Genomic DNA, 19,254 nt, shown 5'->3' with positions numbered 1-19,254 from the left:
TCTTCTTCTTCTTTTTTGTTCTTCCGTATGTGTTTTGGCGCAGTGTATCTTCAGCATACATTGACCGATTTCAACCATTCAACTATCAAACTGTTCATCTCACAGAGGACATTCTGGGTCGACTTCAAGTTCTTTTCTAAAAATTATAATTTTTCAAATATTAAGCAATTTCTGTGTCATTTTTAACATGGGAGTCTATGAGAGAGAGCCCTTCGACGAGGGTCATCTGCCAAATGTATCTCCTCCTCCTCCTACAAATTTCAAGCTACAGACTCCATTTTAGTCTTAAAACGCTCATTAGATGCTGCTCTATCAAACCTGTATTCAGAATTTTCGAATTCCGAATTGTTTCCGCGCGCCAGGCTCTCAAAGTTGGAGGAGATGGAGAAGACACCGGCAGGAATCCAAGCTAACAAAGCTAGCTTCATTTATTTGAGGTCAACTTTATAGGTCATTTTTAAAGTAGCCCCAGCAGCTAATGTCTCGGTTTTACTGGTATTTACAGCCACACACCCAACAACGGTTGTAAATGTACTTGGGTGGGGTTTATTTGGATATTTACCAGGTGATGGCGCACTTCCTGCTGTCTATCCCTGCTTACACTGTAGTGTGTCGCAACTCTCTCTCTCACTTTACGGCTCTGATCTGTGCGGTTGCTTGGTAACCGTTCGCTGTGAGAGGCACGAGGGACTGTGGTGTAGAGGAAGGGGGTTGGGCGAGCAGCTCTCGGGACCGACGCTCCCCTCGACTGTGATTGGTCAGGACCGTGCAGTTTTCGCGCCAACGCACTGCATTGTGGGAATTGTTAGCGGAAGTCCTTCTGTCGCAGGGAAGCTGTTGTTTTGGATGCAGCGAGGAAGGAGGAAGCCGTGTTTTGGTCTTTAGTTTTAAATCGGGGGGGATTTTAAAGTTGTGTTGGGGGTAGCGGAGATTCTGTACGGATGCGGGGCGAAGAGTCGTCGGATTCGGAGTCGGGGAGGATGGAGGAGAGTTCGGTGCGGAAGAGTTTGGAGACGTTGTGTCAGGAGCTGAACATGGACGAACAGACTGCCACCGAAGCCATGGATAACTTCACTGCCATATGGAATACCTACACTCTGGAGGTGAGTGAATGTCCTCTAAATGTCCACTGTAGTGAGACACAGTCCAGCTAAAGTCATGAGTTTAACCAACTGTCTGAGGCGAGAAGGCTTCAGCTGTTTTAATGTTTTTCTTCAGCCCAGATCCGCTAATCGATCGACACATATTTATCTACTTGAAATATATACTTTACCAAACAAACCACTGAGTAAAACTTTCTCTCTAAAACTTTGTTTTTAGCTTCTTATATAGAAACATTTTGAGTCACAGCTTCACATAAATCATAACACAAGCATTTAGAGGCTAAACAATGTACCACTAAATATTGATAGAATAAATGCATGTTATAGAAATGTTATATCCTGACTTTACACCTTAGTACATCTTTGTTTTGTAATAAACTGGTAATAACTGTGTATGTGTTAAACATACATAGACCTGAGAAATGACTAATCACATGGATCAATACATGCAATATCTATCTTGTTATGAGGAATAACTCTGGCTCTGATGTCTACAACTTGCTTCATAATTCCCTCTTTTACCACAGAAGAGTGACATTTTGGGGAGTTCAAACATTGAATAATGTTGTTATTGTTGTTAATTTGTAGTAACATTGTCCTCTGTCACTTTCTTTATTTATCATAATTCTGTAAATGATTTATCAGGAATTAAACACAATGTTCTTCGGCCGAGTCGATCATTCTTCAAGGTCCCCTGAAACATTTCTGTTGTGTCAGATGTTTTTCTGGTCAGCATGTGTATCAAATATTCTGCCACTCGCTATAATGCATGTAAACAGACAGCGCTGAATAATAGAAACACCTATAGATAGTATCACAGCACTGCTTTAAAAAAGATACTGCTCATCTAATGTCTGTCCTGTCATTGCACCCTACGAGACAAACCCAGTCCCTGTGATCACATCATTGTTCGTCACTGAGTGCAGGAGTTGTCAGTGACTTCATAACAGTAATTACATCACTGACAGATAAGGAGTCGGGGCAGCTGCCACATGCTGGATAAATTTATCCATTCATTTATTCCCCCTGCTCACAGCTGCTTTTGTCACTCTGTAAAGTTTACCTTCTCTCAAGAGTTCATTAGATACTGTAGGAGCTGAAACCAGAGTCTGATACTTTCTCTTCATCATCATCATTTTACTCTCACACACTTGATTATAAGCCTAGAAAGCAGCTTTACAGAGAGCCGTGTTAAGAATAAAGATGATGTGTTTGTTGCTTCGCCTCTGCAGGGAGATGTGGTCCACTGGCTGGCCTGTTCGCTGTACGCAGCCTGCAGGAAGGGGAACACTCCCACTGTGGGCAAAGGGATGATGGAGGGAAACTGTGTCTCCCTCACCAGGATCCTTCGCTCCTCCAAACTCAGGTCAGACACCGTCTGCTCTGCAGGATGTGACAGAAAAAGGCATAAAGACGTGACGTGTTTATGCGGTGAATGTCGTCATGATGTATTCTCCTCAGTCCCAAACATCTCGGTGTGTTTGGTCCTTTCTTTATGGAACCTGCTGATATCCTGACTCCTGTTTGTCTCTCCCTCCCAGTCTGATCCAGTTCTTCTCTAAAATGACGAAGTGGGCCGACATGTCCAACCTCTCACAGGACTTCAGGCTGCGAATGGAGCGGCTGGAGCGCAACTTTGAAGTCTCCACGGTGATCTTTCGCAAGTTCGAACCCATCTTCATGGACATGTTTCAGAATCCACAGGGTGGCGAGCCGCCACGCCAGCCGCGAAGCAGGAAACACAGGCAAGACACACACACACAGCACAGACTACAATGACAACACAGTGGTGACAAGATTTTCTTTGTGTCTGTTTTTACTGTGTTCTTTGCTCTTGTTTATTTTGTCCAAACTCAACCCTGGTAATGGAAACACAAGAATAAAGATTCTTAACACACACACACACACTCCCACTTCTCTCTCTCTCTAGCCTAGTTTAGGTTAGTCTAACAGACTGTGTGTGTTCTCTCTGCAGGCGGCTGCCCTGTCACATCAGTGATGTGTTCAAGTTCTGCTGGACTCTATTTGTCTACACAAAAGGTGACACAAAACACACACTGGAAAGATTTCATGTTTTTTTACACTGTCAAACTGAGTTGGAGCTCGTCAGATCACTAAATAAAATGAACTGTGTGTGTGTGTAAAGGAAACTTCCGTATGATCGGTGATGACCTGGTGAACTCGTACCACCTGCTGCTCTGCTGTCTGGATTTGGTGTTTGGTAACGCTCTGCTGTGTGCCAACAGGAAGGACCTCATCAACCCAACATTCAGAGGTGTGTGCATTTAACATCATGTCCAGGCTGAATGTTTATTTGCAGTTTATTTGCAGAGTGAGATGATGCCAGCCCTCACACTTTTTGCGTCGTGCAGGTATGCCTCCTCTGTACCGCTCTGGCGGCCATGTTTCTCCGGACGAGCCCCCGTCCTGTGTGCTGGAGAGGTTGTGCGAGCTGCATGATGGGCTGGTGGTGGAGGCGAAAGGCATCAAGCAGCACTACTTCAAACCATACATACAGAAACTGTTCCAGAAACAGGTGCGCTCCCTTTGGTTTTAATGCACATCCTTAGTATTTTTGAATCTGTTCCTGTCAACTTACATGTGTCCTTTTTACTTTTAACCAATCAGATCCTGAAAGGAAACGAGGAGCTTATGACAGAAATGTTGGATCCTCAGAACTTCATCGATAACAAGTAAGCAGGGAGCTCAGCGCCCACTCTGAGGGGCGTGCTCTCACTGTCTTTTCTCTTGCCCTTTCAGTTTGTGTTCACCTCTCTAAATGTTTCTGTATCTGCAGTAAAGCCATAAACAAGGAGTACGAGGAGTACGTACTGACGGTGGGAGACTTCGACGAGCGAGTGTTTCTGGGAGCCGATGCTGACGAGGAAATCGGAACGCCAAGGAAGGTCGTTCAAGAACCGTCAGCCAGCCTCACGACCGCACAGAACCAGCTGCAACAACACATGGAGAAGGTAACAACACACACAGATACACAGAGAAGGTGTCCAGCAGGACTAAAAGGCCTCCTAACAAAGGGACTCGGTGAAAGAACTGGATTAACTTCACAGAGTCAAGTGTAATGTCTGTCTGTGCAGCCTGGCTCTCTTGCCCCCTCCACGCCTCTGACGGGACGGGTCTACCTGAAGGAGAAGGACCTGCTTGTCACGCCCGTCTCCTCGGCGACACAGAGCGTCAGCCGCCTGCAGAGCATGGTGGCCAGGTTAAGGACGGCCCCCAGTGACAACCTGATGCAGCTCTTCAAGTCAGTCCAAGTCTTTTTCTTTCTGTTTTCATATGAGTCTTTCACACTCTCTGTTTAGTGTGAAGCGTTTGATACTTCTGTCATCTGGTGGCCTTTTGCTGGTTTGTATATTCTGTGTGTATTAAACATCAGTGTGTTTGTGTGTGTGTGTGTGTGGTTTTAAAGGTCTTGCTCCAGAGACCCTACAGAGTCCATACTGACCCGAGTGAAGACGCTCGGACAAACCTTCAAAGAACATTACACCAACGACTCGGAGGACACGCCCGGCTCTCACATAGGTAAAACACACACAGAGATAAACAGGATGAGTGATACCCCGTTCACACTGGGGAAAAAAATGTGGCTTAAGCAGGATTTGGCCGCATCCAGATCAATCCAGATGTGTTTTTTTCTGAGTGTGAACACCTCCAATCCGGCTGAATCCAGTTTGATTTCAAGCCGGCTAGATCCACCCTCGAGAGGTGGATCTAGCCGGATTGGCTCAAATGTGGCTCAGGTGTGAACGCAAATGTGGCTAGCGAATTCGGCTAGCCACATTATTAGCCATATTACGAGACGCCACCTAGTGGTTTGGAGGACAGCAAACATGCTGGATGAAGCCGGATTGAGTGCGGACACAAGTGTGTGCTAGCCAGATTTGAAAATAGGTCTGAACGCATCCAGCTTGAAGGCTGTCTGGGCTCAATCCTACTCTAGCTGGAATGACTTTCTCCAGTGTGAATGGGGCCTAAGTGAGGATGAACAGGACCAGTGTTTCCTGGTGCTGCAGACGCCCTGTAACACTGAACGTGTTCTGTTTCAGACTTTGCAGAGAATCGATTGAAGCTGGCCGAGATCCTTTACTACAAGATCTTGGAGAACGTCTTGGTCCAGGAGACCAAACGGCTGCACGGCAAAGACATGAGTGTAAGCAGCAGTCTTTATGTGTCTCATACACATCAAACATTATTGTGTTTTTATTATTGAAATGTGTGTGTGCCGCTGTCAGGTTTTGCTGGAGCAGGACATCTTCCACTGTTCCCTGATAGCGTGCTGTCTGGAGGTGGTGTTGTTCTCCTACAGCTCCCAGAGGACCTTCCCCTGGATCATCGGTGTCTTCAAGCTGGCCCCATTCTACTTCTTTAAGGTTAACACACACCCACACGCACTTACAGTTATCGTGCAGCTTTGTTGCCCGGCTGTGTATGAGTTTAAATCGAGTGGATCCCTTTGTGTGCAGGTGATCGAGGTGTTCATCCGCTCAGAGGAAGGCTTGTCCAGAGACATGGTGAAGCATCTGAACTCTATTGAGGAGCAGGTTCTGGAGAGCAGAGCGTGGACCGCAGACTCTGCTCTGTGGAGCGCCCTGCAGGCGGCTGGAAACAAGATCCCCACAGTGGAGGAGGTCAGCAGGAAACACACACACAGTATACAGCATGGTTTGAAATGCTCCTTGTCTGGAAACTGAGCCACTGTAATGAGATGAGAGGATGATTGTTCCTTAACTTCCTGTCACATGATCAGTCCATGTGGGCTCTATGGAAACAGCACAATCATGGCTACAAGTAGATAGAACTCAGACACTATGCACTCTTCAGCCAAATACTTCTGTCATGTGACTGCTGGTCATGTGTGGGTCAGTCTCAGCCAGAATCTTTTCAGAGAATCTTGGTAGTGCAGACACACTGTGTTTGAGATCAAACCTGACTTTGCCTCCTCTCTCTCTCTCTGCAGGTGAACTTTTCCTCCAGTCTTGACACTGGTTCTGGTTCCACCAGTATAACTCAGTCCCACCTGCCTCTGGTGGCCCTCTCCCCCATCATCCACCCCCGAATCAGGGAGTTCAGATCAGGCCTGGGGAGCGCACGTAAAGGTTGGTGTGTTAGTCTGTTGTGTGTCAGCCGTGCTGTTATTCAAGTTTACTAATCAACGTTATTTCCTGTCTCTTCCAGATATTCCTCCCTCGCCACTGTCGGTCCATGACAGGTACAGCTCTCCTGCCGCCGGTAGTGCTAAACGGCGGCTGTTTGGCGATGACCCTCCGGCAGGTGTTAGCCCATTGTCGTCTCCAGCCAAAAGGCTGACGTTCGGCTCGACCACCACACTGAAGATCGGAGGGCAGGGGACACAGACCACGGTCCTGAGCATCCCACTACAAGGTCTCTGCATGATTTACTCCTGAATTTAAAAAAAAAAACTTTAAAATTAGATACCTGAAAGCTTAATGGCACACAGGCAGGCTCTTCTTGCTTACTGTGTGTGTGTGTGACTGTCTGCAGGTATGAATACTGCTACACTGATCCCAGTGCAGTCGTGTGACCCCAATGCTCCCATCACCGCTCAGTTCCTGCTGACCACCTCCCCGAGCCGGACCACCACCACCACCAACGTTGCCGTCACAGCTACGACTTTAGACCCTCAGACAGGAGGCGGGCGGCCACGGCGCACCGGGTCACTGGCTCTGTTCTTCAGAAAGGTACGAGACTCAAAGATGAGGCGCCCCCGATAAACACCCTATTTCATTACTTATAAAATGAAGAGATTTCTCCTTCATGCGTCCCTCACTCCACAGGTATTTTCCCCCATTCTTTAATTATCTGCCAATTCTTGTCTTAATGTGTCTCAGTACTAGTCTCTCTAGTCACTTTGGGACCTGGATGATAGCCAGGAAGGTGTCTGTGGATGCTCTCATTCATCCAGGACATGTTCTGTCCAAGAGTTCAAGGCAACTGCAGTCAGGCCCCGTTCACACTGGAGAAAGTCATTCCAGCTAGAGTAGGATTGAGCCCAGACAGCCTTTAAGCTGGATGCGTTCTGACCTATTTTCAAATCTGGCTAGCACACACTTGTGTCCGCACTCAATCCGGCTTCATCCAGCGTGTTTGCGGTCCTCCAAACCACTAGGTGGCGCCTCGTAATATGGCTAATAATGTGGCTAGCCGGATTCGCTAGCCACATTTGCGTTCACACCTGAGCCACATTTGACCCAATCCTGCTAGATCCACCTCTCGAGGATGGATCTAGCCGGCTTGAAATCAAACTGGATTCCGCCGGATTGGAGGTGTTCACACTCGGAAAAAAACACATCTGGATTGATCTGGATGCGGCCAAATCCTGCTTAAGCCACATTTTTTTCCCCAGTGTGAACAGGGCCATATTTGATCCGTCCTCGTCCATCTCTGCGCTCTGTTGATGCTTGGTCCCGTCTGTGTGTGTGTGCTTGCAGGTGTATCACCTGGCCAGCGTTCGTCTGAGGGACCTGTGTGTGAAATTGGACATCTCTTCTGAGCTGCGGGGGAAAATCTGGACGTGTTTTGAGCACGCTCTGGTCCACTGCACTGATCTGATGAAAGGCCGGCACCTGGACCAGCTGCTGCTGTGCAGCGTTTACATCATATCTAAAGTGAGGAGAGCTTCAGGTTTAACTAAGAAAATGAGCCACAGCTGCTTTTAACGAGAGGCTGGAGGCTGCTCCGCTCTGCCGCCTTTTGGGGAAAGTGTGTTTCTGGCGTTCAAACTGAGATTTTTTTAAAGTTCAAGATAGTGTCCTGGGAGATCAGTGTGTTCTGGCAGCTGTTCTGAAGCAAAAGATATGCAGAGAAACGTCATGTTAGCCTGGTTTCTTTCTCACTTTAATAGTTAGGCAATAATTAGCTTTTGCAAACTGCAAACTATAAACACAGTGAATGAATCTTCATCCCTGCAGATCACCAAAGAGACTCACACCTTTCAGGACATTATGAAGTGTTACCGCAGCCAACCACAGGCCAGCAGCCACGTAAGAAACACACTGAGACACAAAACACTTTTAACACTTTGTTGTTTATAGAAAGCTGACTGTGTGTGTGTCTGTGCAGGTGTACCGCAGCGTCTTACTACGCCACACTCCCAAAGAGCCGGTGGCTGATGAGAACATGGAGGTGGATACAGTTTCAGGGGGAGAATGTAAGATCACACACGCACACACAGACTCACAACAGCATCACCAAATGATGATTCAAGTTTGAGGAAACCGCAAAAAACTCATCGCAGCAAACTTGATGTTTCCTCAGCTGCAGAGAAAACCAACCCGCTCCCAGCAGACTGCGGCACCGACCAATCCGGTGAGGAGGAGCGTGGTGACCTCATCCAGTTCTACAACACCATATTTGTGCTGAAGATGAAGAGCTTCGCGCTGCGATACGCCTCCCATGATAACCGGGTAAGACGCTCTCCTGCTGCTGTGGCTCCTCGGGATAATGAGTGTGTTTGGTTAATGGTTCTCTGATGTGACTGCTGCTCCCTGCAGGCGGACGCTCCTCCTCTCTCTCCGTTCCCGTCGGTCCGGGCTCAGCCTCTGTCTCCTCGCAGAGTCTCTCAGAGACACTCGCTGTACGTCTCCCCTCACAAGAACTCAGCAGGCTGCCTCACACCAAACTCTTACACCTACAGGATCAACAGCAGCCCGTCCAAGGCAAGAACACACACTCACACACACACACACACTCATGGAGGAACAGGGTGTCCATGGTTCCTGTTTGAGTTCTGCTGTCTCCTCACTGTCTGTCTGTGTTCATGCAGGAGCTGTCGGACATCAACCGGATGATCCGGCAGGGCTGTGTGAGCAGGAAAAGAGCCTTCACCATGGATGGGGATGTGATGATGTCATCAGCGTGCGACTCCCCCAGTAAGAGGGCGTGTCCAGAGAACGGCAGCAGCCCGGATGTGCTGCTGAAGCGGCTGCAGGACGTTGTGTCTGAGCGGCAGAGTCACTGACGGAAAGGAAAGTGTTAAACTTCACAATAACTGACGCTGTTTGATCTTTTTTTTTTCATTATGACCTGAGGGTCATAGAAGCTGCCGGACACCAGCTGATGGTGATGATGATATCTAAAATGTTTGATATTCAAAACACATCAGGACAGTCGGGACATTTCGCTTGTGTTCACACAGACGACACGCTGTGTGTTTCTTGTGTACAGTTTGTGTCCACTAGGGGGTGGTGTCATGTTTATGCGTTCCATGTTCCTCTCCGGTTTTCACCTCGCCTCCTTTATCCTAACAGGAAGTTGGATCAATGAATCACCTTTATGAAGGTGGTGGTAGCATCTTTGCAGAATCTTTTAACAGACTAAAAGTAACGTTGATGTTTGGAATCATTTTACATTAGAACATGTAAAAAGTCCCACATGTGTTGATGTGGGGTTGCTATGACAACAGTGAATGGTACACGTTTCCACGGTCAGTCAGACCTGTCAGTGCCGGTGCTTCTTTGATGCACACACGTTAATGACGGTATTTAAAAAGATCAACTTGATACCAGATGTATTTTTTAAAAAGATTTGAAAAAAGAACGTTAAACGTGTGTATAGTTCCTTTAATCTTCCACTGCAGTGTGTGTGTGTGTGTGTGTGTGTGTGTGTGTGTGTGTGTGTGTGTGTGTGTGTGTGTGTGTGTGTGTGTGTGTGTGTGTGTGTGTGTGTGTGTGTGTGTGTGTGTGTGTGTGGTATCTACACTTGAATTTTACTGAATCTGTCTTTTATATCTTGTGTAGATTTTGGCTGAGGGTGATAATGAATGGGACTCTCCACTTAAAACACATTTGTATTTTCCAGTCAGTCTGAAGTTTTGTACAATAAACCTGCTTCATGTTTCACCTTCTATATAAAAGTTTTTCACTTTTAATATCGAAGCGTCAGGGTTCATGTGATGGAATCTCTGTTTCACTTTTTTGTGTTCTCTTGTAGTTAGTGTCACCTTGAAGGTTGTTGTCCTGAGTGTTTCAGTGTTTGTTGTTTTGTGCCTTTTTTCTCTCTTTCTGGTTGTTTTGTGTCCTTTTGTCATTGTGTTTGTGTTCTTTTCTGTGTGTTTGTCTCTTCGTGGTTGTTTTGCTCCTGCATGTGTTCCATATGAGTTAATGGGAGTTCTTGTTGTGAAGCTCTGGCTGGTGTAAAGTCCAGAACAGTGTGAGGAATATCAGGACTTCTCCATATCTGCATGAACACAGTCACTTCTGATCCTGTTACAATAGCCTGATCTAAAATTAACCGGGCTATTTAGTATTTAGGCCGCCTCTGTCGGGTGCTGCCTGTGAACCAGCCTCTCTGGCGCTGCGTGCACGCCACAGTTATCCTGACCTTACATCTACACAAAGAGTGCCGCCACAGTCCCTTCAGGAGGCGCGGAAACGTCCTGCGACACGATGAGATCCATGAGGTCCCTGAGTCCAGAGTAAACCAACAGGCAAACACCTCATCTCATCTCAGTGCGGACTGACTCCTGTAAGCAGCATCTGTCAGTCCAAGAAAGAGGGACTCACCTTGATGCCTGTACCTGGACATTCATGCGTTAACGTTGATGCTGCAGCGTGCAGATGTTTGTTTTCACAGATGTTTTCATGACTGCTAACCCTACAGTACGTCTTCGTATCTCTGCACTGGACGTGTGTTGCCATGGTAACGGGTATGGAGCGTGGATCTTTGCCACACGTTGAAGGTGAAATCCTCTAAACAGGGTGTACGTGATGAGCCCGCTGTTTTTAGTTGAGCCGGTTTAATAAGTGCTGCACTGATCCTTTAAAATCACACTGCCTGGTTTCCTGTGGTGGTCCTGAGAGTCTGCAGACCTCAGAGCCGCCCCATTCATCAGTGCATGTGTGAACAAACGGAGTGTAAGGGTTAAATGAAAGGGTTTATGAGCTTAAAGCCTGACACTGGGTGTATTCCTAAATGTTTAATAACATTTTATTAACTGATGTTCCACACAGTGTGTCTTTACATATATTAAAAATGAGATTGAGCTCATTAAGGCTGAACAATCAGGACTACACTGAGTCAGATTTTATCATTAATAAAAATGTGAAATGATCCTGCATCCTGTAGCAGGGTGGTGCTGCTGCCCTGTGTTAGTTGGAGGACAGTGTAGAAGCCCTGAATCAGGTGGCGCTGCAGCCTCCGCGCTGAATTAGGTAATGTGATGTAGGTCATGAAGTGGAGGGGTTCCTGTGCCTGAACCACCAGCGGAGAAATCCACGGGCTGCTGCTTTTGCGCATGGTCAGTTTCACACCTCTCTCTCTCTCCTCCCTCTCTCTCTCCCTCTCTCTCCATCCTCCAGCCAGCATCCACCTCTCTCCTCTCCGGATGTCCACCGCCGCCGTCTGATGCCTGATGATTCCCGCCTGGTCTCGGCACCAGCAGCAGGTAAGAGCCCGGCTGTCACTCTGATCCCTTTGCGCGCTGAGCGTGTCCGTGTTCCTCCATCGATCCCCGGCTGATCTGATGATCGATGCGATCGGCCGGGTTCATTCGGATGCAGCGCGGTGTGGATGCCGCCTGCGCGTCTCTGCCTGGATACTGAACCCATCCCGGTGATTCCCTCCGGAGGAAGGATCAAATCAGCTCTCGCTGCATCGTTTTCTTTCTGCTTCCAGGACCCGGACTGCTGCTGCTCGACCAGTCCGTGCTGTCTGCCGCCTGCTCGGGGTAACGAATAGCGCGTCAGTCGGTGTAGTGTTTATCTTACTGATATTATCGACACACACACACACACACACTGAGGCGGACTGTAGTGGTCCAGGTTTTGGCGGTTTGGCTCATCAAGGTCACGGTGATGGAGGCGGCCGCTCCGGGTGAACTCAGACTCACCCAGCGGGTCCCTGTGGCCCTGCGGCCCGGGCTGCATGTCAGGACGGGAACTGTGTCAGTGGGCTACTTCAGCCCGGAGCTGGAGGCTGCAGGATACATATCATGGAGTCTGAGAGCAGCTGGACCACAGTCCACACACACAGCTTCATCCTTCATCCTTACACCGGCCTCAGTGTGTGCTGTTAGGGTCACAGCCAGAGCTCTGATGTTGTTAACCCCTCGGAGCTCTGGCTGTGACCTAGTCCTAACAGGACTAGTCAGTAGCAGAGATGACGTATTTTTGTAGGCCGACCAGGAAGTTAGCATCTCATGGGTTCCCTGTTACTGCGTACACGTTGTGTTCAGCTGGATGAGCATCCTAAATCAACTCTGCTTTCATGATCTGATCGCCAGCAGTAAAAAGCTAATGCTATGCTATGCTATGCTATGCTATCACATGACGACACCGTCACCTCCACCTGGTTTCCTGCTCCGAACTCGTGTGCAGTAAAAACTCCTCGATGGTGTTTAAACGTGTTTATTTCTGCTGTAAAGTTGGACTTTTTAACATGGCGGTCTACGAGGATTGACTCACTTTTAGAGCCCCTAGAGGCTGCAGGGGGAACTGCAGTTTTTGAAACCTCTGCCTGAGTCTGTCCTGCAAAATGAAAACATGCATGCTGTGTAAAAGGGTGTCTGAAAACCAGGCCTGAACCTGTACTGACCTCACAGCGCTCCACGTTTCATAGTGCTGTCTGAGTGTGAAGTGAGACTCATATCCCACAATGCATCATGAAAAGTGATGTGACCTAATGGCCCAGAGGAAGTGATCATCATCATCATAACTTGTCAATGATCTCACACACAGTCCACCATGACAAACCTCATCATGCAGTGAAGAAGGAGCGGTGAATGAGTGGGTGAACATCAGGGCCGGCCCAAGGCATATGCGAACTATGCGGTCGTTTAGGGCCCCCAGGGGCACCAAAAGTCCGTGATAAAATATATATTGTATATTTTATAAAATAACATTGATTAATACAAGCGAGATGGTATGGTAATGATATGTTACACACACAGTGCAGCCTATAGGATGATGAAGCATCTGATGCTGAGGCGGTGGTATGAAATTTTGCTTAGGGCCCCATAAAGGCTTGGGCCGGCCCTGGTGAATATGATGGTCCCTCTGCTACCTGTTCAGAATGCAGCTCCTAACTTTAACTCTCTGTTTTAGGCTCAGCAGGAAGTGACAGTGGAAAGAATGGAAATAAATAACCACCAAGGTGAGAAGCCTGTGATTCAGGGTGTGAGATCTCATGAACTAATCATTTCCTGTGAAGGAAGACACACAGATTTCTTTTCTGCTCTCTGTGTTGTCAGTGTAAAAGCAGAGCTGCTGCTCCAGTGTTACTTATTGGATTCACTTCTGACTGACCTGCAGCATCTCATGTTGTCTTTTTCTCCAGTGAGGACAATGCAGACGTGGGTCCAGTGAAGACATGAGCACATCAGGATGGAGTCCTCTTTCAACGCCGTAGAGCTCCGGGAACTGCGGGGCGGAGGAGGAGGCCGGCGAGGCGCGTCCCCGTCATCGGCATCACCATGGACGCCAGCCATGGCCGGCAGCACCGCCCGGGGCTTCGAGAACGCCTCCTTCCAGCAGGACGAGGAGCAGAATCACCAGCAGGAGGCGACTGCGAGTTATCGGCCCTCAACATCAGGCAGCAGAAAGGTGAGCAGCAGGTTTGGTGGTTTTTGTTTTATCACCATGGAAACACACGGAGCAGCTCATGGTTTTAATAAATCCGATGCTGATAGTTAGATGTTCTGAAATAAAAGCTTCACCTTCGCCATGATGAAAATGACGCCCTCAAAAATGGCCGCCATCTGGTTACAAACACAGTTTCAGCTGCAGGAATTAAAGAGAAGGCTGCAGTAAACATCAGGCCTTAAATAAAGCAGACCTCAGGTCTTCAGGAAGGCTGTTCCACAGGTGAGAAGCAGAATCCTGCTTCACTCTGTTTGGTCCTGACCCTGGGTCCACACAGTGGGCCTGTCCCTGATGGTCTCAGGTGTCTGGATGCTTCACAATGAACCAATAAGTCCCAAGACCATTCAGGCTTTGTAAACTAAGAGTAACATTTTAAAATGGATCCTTTGACTCACAGGGAGCCGGTGCAGTGATCTGAGGACCGGTGTGATCCAGTGGGGGGTCCAGGTTGCTGGTATTAGTCAGAACTCTAGAAGCAGCATTTTGGACCAGCTATTTTTGTTAGGACCTCTGAGGATGCTGTCACAATAATCAAGCCTACTAATAAATGCATGTGTGAAGAAGGCCTCCAGACTCAGGCCTCCAGACTCAGGCCTCCAGACTCAGGCCTCCAGACTCAGGCCTCCAGACTCAGGCCTCCAGACTCACAGTCTAACCGTTGGTTTCTCTATTAAAATAACTGCATCTTTCCAGCAGCAGATACAGTCGATGGTTTGTTCTCCTGTGCTCCGTGACTCTGCAGCTCAAGTCAAACAAAGCAGAGCCGGGATCAGGACTGTGGAGCTGACACGCTGCCAGAGCTGTCAGACCCACAGAGGCGAACTGCAGCCGCAGAGGCGAACCACACAGAGTCGTGATTACATGTCCGGGATGTATTCTTACTGATTATATATTTATTTGTTTGTGTATTTTGTCCTGCAAAGTGGAATCCATCTTGTCTTCTGTCATGAATAATACCTTTACCCATGAATTATTGTTCTGATAAACCTGTGCTCCTGCTTTTTATTCGTGGCAGCTGCAGTGAAGCGACTTTAATTATTGATCTCCGCAGCTTTGTGTCTGTCCGTCTCTTCTGCAGCAGCAGCAGCAGCATCAGGAGGTCTCCCCACAGTCCTACGATGAGGAGGGAGGAGCTGGAGGACAGGAGGATGGGCAGGACTTCACCGAGTTCAGCCCCGCTGACGACCACTCCGCGGACTACGGCTTCATCCTGGCGCTGGTGTTCCTGGTGAGTGGGATCGTCCTGGTGGTCATTGCCTACACCATCCCCCGCGAGGCCAAAGTGGACCCAGACTCCGTGTCAGCGCGGCAGATGGAGAAGCTGGAGATGTACTACGCCCAGCTGGGCTCCCACCTGGACAAGTGCATCATCGCTGGTCTGGGCCTGCTGACCCTGGGGGGGATGTTCCTGTCTGTGCTGCTCATGGTGTCCATCTGCCGGGGCGAGATGTACCGGCGCCGGGCGGCCTTTGTTCGACCCAAAAGGACTTACGGCTCCATCAACCTGAGGCTGAAGCAGCTGGCGACCGGGGAGGCAGGAGGAGGTGACGGTGCAGACGGAGGTGAGGAGTTTTTGGTGGAACGTGCAGAGACACGGAATAACACAGAGCCAGAACCCGGCCGGGACTCTAAATCAGAACCAGGACCAAGCAGGCTTCCTCCTCCTGCTGCTGCTGCTGCTGCTTCCTCATTGGCTCCTGCAAGTGGAGTCAACTAGCTTCCTCTGCTGATGTGTGGCCTTCCTCTGAGTGAGTGCCCAGGTGCATTATGGGGGTGCACAGAGGGTCTCCATGAGACCCTCCACAGAGGGATGTGGGACTTTATAACGGAGGCAGCAGGAGGAGAAGAAAGGTAAGCCTGCAGCGGCATGGAGAGAAGCACATTCAGAGATGAAGGGTTCCATATTGAGTTTCAGGATTAAATCCTGCTATGTTAATCAATAAGAAGCACATTATAATAAAAAGCGCTGCAGACAGGCTGAAAGGTTCATGGTGAAAGGCCGCTGTTGATTTAAACGTAGCCATATTTTATATCCTGGCACCTGAACACACACTGGACGTTAAAATGCAGCGTCACTGTTGGATTGTTTAGATAAAGTTTGATTGAAAACAGAGGCGACAGTTTTGGTTTTGGATGCTTTTAGCTCTTTGTTTTTGGTTCTACGGCTCTTCAGGCGTTACATGGTCACATGTGGATGTTTGATCTGAGTCCGAAAGTGTCATGCCATGAGAATCCTATGGAGCTGTTACCATGGAAACCAAGATCCAGCCATCTTTTCTCAAACCTAACCATGTAGGTAGTGTGCAGAAACAATCAGCATCTGATGGCTCCTCTTTGGATTCAATCTCAGATCCTCCCCCACTCCTCCACCCTTCTTCTTCTCCTCCTCCCTCCTCCTCCTCCTCCTTCCCACTTCTGTGTGCACTCCACAGTGGTAAATTCAACAGTGCTTATTAAGCCCTCTAGTGGTCAGAACTGCCTAATGCATCTTTAACTGTTGGCCCGTTTGACGCTTTTGGCTGTTGGTCATTAGGATGCAGTGAGGAGGGAGGCAGCGATCAGAGGTGTCAGACTGTGAGAGGAGTCACACATGTAAGGGTGATGCATAATATCCATAAAGCACTGCGAGTCTTAAAGCAGGTCTGCACACTGACGCGATCTGATGAAGTCAAAACGTCTCTCATGTCACACTCAAAACTGTCGCCTCCTGTTTACTGATCAGCGTCGTTTTACACAGCAGGGTCACGCTGAGAGTAAATATCGTCCATCAGCAGCTGCTCCTCACACATCTGACACATAAAACTAGCCTGTGCTACATGCTAATAGCCTCTAAACTCTGTAGACACGCTGTATATACTCAAGTATAAGTAACATTATCGGGGTAAATTCCACCTCTGATCTGCGAAGGAGCTGAGCCTACAGAACATTTGATTTAAAAACAAGGTGCATTGTGGGTGTTTTCTTTCCTTGTCTGAATGAGAAGCTGGTTTTGAGCGGACTAAACCTTTAACAAATCCATCGCCTACTCATTTGTATTATATGTAAAGTGATGTTATTTATGTCATGTGAGGATACAATATGCCTTAACGAGTAAACACACATGCTGTAAATTGTGTATACACTGATATTAATATGCTAATGTATTACAGTCTGTATAGTGAGCCAGTTAGCCGAGGGTAATGTAGCCACGCACACGCACACACACGCTGATATTAATCTGTTATGATCTAATCTGTAAATACGACATGTAGAAGAGCAGCAGAGGCTAACGCTCACAAACCAAATACGCAGCGCAGGATCGCACAACTTAACACACAACACAACGAAAACACAGGAAATGTGGGGGTGGGGGACGGACAACATGGCGGATCTTCCTTACCTGACACCGAGCGTTTTGTTTTCACTTGAGGTTGGAGTTTTGTACTAAACACTGCAGGTTCAGGTTCGACGTCAAAAAGAGGTTAAACAAAGATCGTATTAAAAACTTCTGCGGTCGCCATTTTTACTCAGCATCACGATGAGTCCTGGCCCAACAACGCAGCCAGCCACATTGTTCTGGTGAGGAAGAGCTGACATCATTACAGGGTTATCATATTCAAAGATGGCCGCTGTTGTCTTTTTGTTGATCGACTTATTGAATGCACATATGTGGCAGTCACATCCTTTTAAAGGACCCTCACCTTTAAAGCAAGCCTCTAGTGGACACTGAAGGAACTGCGGCTTCTGGCACTCGGAGGCCGCCTCATAGTTTAGATGCTACTTTGAATTAATTGATGGATGTGTGACTGAACTAGGAGAGAAAGCCTGTTTTTGGTAGATACTGTATCTCTGTACACCTACAGAGTAAAGAGGTCAAAGGTCAGACTGTGACGGTGCAGAGGGGTTTGTTTTGTGTGTGGATGAAGGAGAAGGAGGAGGAGGAGGAGGAGGAGGAGGAAGAGCAGCTGGGTGATGTGAGGTGATTCCTGACCAGGAGTGACTCTGCATGCAGCCAAACACTCCTCAGGTTAAAAAGTCCAGACTGAACACACTCAGACTCAGCTGAAGGCTTAGCAGGGATGAAGAGGCCGTCTGAAGCTGGTTCTGGTGGAGGGAGTGTCTGCTGCAGCATCATTAGAGGAGGGAGACAGCAGAGAGACAGCAGGGTGGAGCGAGGGGTGCAGTCCAGCTGAGGAGGACGGTGGACTTTCATACACATGAGATGAACATATTTATAAAATGTACCTGAGATGATGAAGGTGGTGAACATATGGTTGTGTACACTAAGGTCCACCTCTCTCCTTCACTGAAGGATGCTCACAATTAAACGCATGGATTAATGTTTAATATAAAAGGAACAAACAGTAAACAGATGGAGGACGTGCAGTTCCTCTGTGACGTGTCTGAAAGTCAGGACCGAACACCTTGACCAAAGACACCAGAGAAAATCAATCTTCATTCTGTCGGCAGCACGATGACTCTGTTACCATAGAAATAGTCTATTTATATCGAGGACTGTTGATGAGGCCCTTCTCAGATGTCATGGAAAGTCCTTGTGAGGACTGAGTCTTGGAGGACTGGCTGTTCCTCCAGGTGGACAGCCTCTCTGCTCTTCAGACTGGAGGACAAATCAGACAGATAATCTGCTGCAGTTTCCTTGACTGCTCCAGTCGTGTCTCTGAATATTAGCATCAAGCTAATAGTAGCATTAAGTGTCTACAATGTACTCATGTAAAAAGAGAGATCATGTCCTGGATTATTTCTGCAGCTCTTACTTCTATCTAAAAACTACAGTTCCCATGATGCATTGGGAAAAGTCCTTAGAGATCCTAACCTCACACAGGCTTCAAGCTATGGGCTTGTTGTTCAGAGTAATCGGTGTCCTCTGAGGAAGTAGGAAGCTACAAAGCTGAGGCTAACACAAGTAGCTAACAAGTGTCAAGAGCTGCAGTTCCTCCAGTGGCCACTTGAGGCTGGATTCAGTCCCCTTAAACCCCGTTCACACTGGAGAAATTCATTCCAGCTAGAGTAGGATTGTATCTGGATAGTCTTTAAGCTGGATATGTTCAGACCTATTTTCAAATCTGGCTAGCACACGCTTGTGTCCGCATTCAGTCCGGCTTAATCCGGCTTGTTTGCAGTCCTCCAAACCACTAGGTGGCGCCTCGTAATATATAGAGTCCATTCAGGCCGCGGTAGGACCGCGTGTGCGCATGCATCGTGCGGTTTTTGGTCCCGTGACGCTCCCATTCAGACCTGAGCCACATTTGAGCCAATCCGGCTAGATTGAAATCAAGCTGGATATAGCCGGATTCCAAAAAAAACATGTCCAGCTTTACACCAGAAACAAACGTTTTTGATGAGCTTAAGGTTTTTAATGCAACCTTATGGCTGCTACCAACGATTATGATGTTTTAATCATTTATTGATCAGTGATTATTCGACGAAATGCCAGAAAAATGCCATCACACATCATTTAGTCCAAAGACCTTTAAATGTCTTCATCAATCACCGGCTCTGAAACAGCTCATTACAAAGTCAGGCCAGAAAAAGCAGCT

At 47.9% G+C, this 19,254-nt stretch overlaps 2 protein-coding genes across 2 annotated transcripts; both read left to right on the top strand.

Annotated features, from left to right (window-relative positions):
• Positions 1–941: 941 nt before the first annotated feature.
• On the top strand, positions 942–10,113 carry rbl1 (retinoblastoma-like 1 (p107)). The gene is made up of 22 exons (XM_028429652.1): positions 942–1,103; positions 2,336–2,469; positions 2,645–2,848; positions 3,079–3,143; positions 3,250–3,378; positions 3,476–3,639; positions 3,732–3,796; positions 3,901–4,075; positions 4,199–4,365; positions 4,531–4,643; positions 5,168–5,271; positions 5,354–5,491; positions 5,585–5,749; positions 6,079–6,217; positions 6,297–6,503; positions 6,624–6,820; positions 7,571–7,747; positions 8,051–8,122; positions 8,202–8,289; positions 8,397–8,545; positions 8,633–8,797; positions 8,905–10,113. The coding sequence occupies exons 1-22, from the start codon at positions 942–944 to the stop codon at positions 9,097–9,099; spliced, it is 3,174 nt and encodes a 1,057-aa protein (XP_028285453.1). The 3' UTR covers positions 9,100–10,113.
• Positions 10,114–11,211: 1,098 nt separating this feature from the next.
• Positions 11,212–15,441, top strand: tmem74b (transmembrane protein 74B). Its single transcript, XM_028429580.1, has 4 exons — positions 11,212–11,523; positions 13,181–13,229; positions 13,413–13,678; positions 14,796–15,441. The coding sequence occupies exons 3-4, from the start codon at positions 13,460–13,462 to the stop codon at positions 15,432–15,434; spliced, it is 858 nt and encodes a 285-aa protein (XP_028285381.1). The 5' UTR covers positions 11,212–11,523; positions 13,181–13,229; positions 13,413–13,459; the 3' UTR covers positions 15,435–15,441.
• The last annotated feature ends 3,813 nt before the right edge of the window (positions 15,442–19,254 follow it).

The sequence above is a fragment of the Parambassis ranga genome, chromosome 18 (genome assembly GCF_900634625.1).
Source record: "Parambassis ranga chromosome 18, fParRan2.1, whole genome shotgun sequence".
NCBI classification, from domain to species: Eukaryota; Metazoa; Chordata; class Actinopteri; family Ambassidae; genus Parambassis; species Parambassis ranga.
This window is presented reverse-complemented; position numbering and strand designations above follow the sequence as displayed.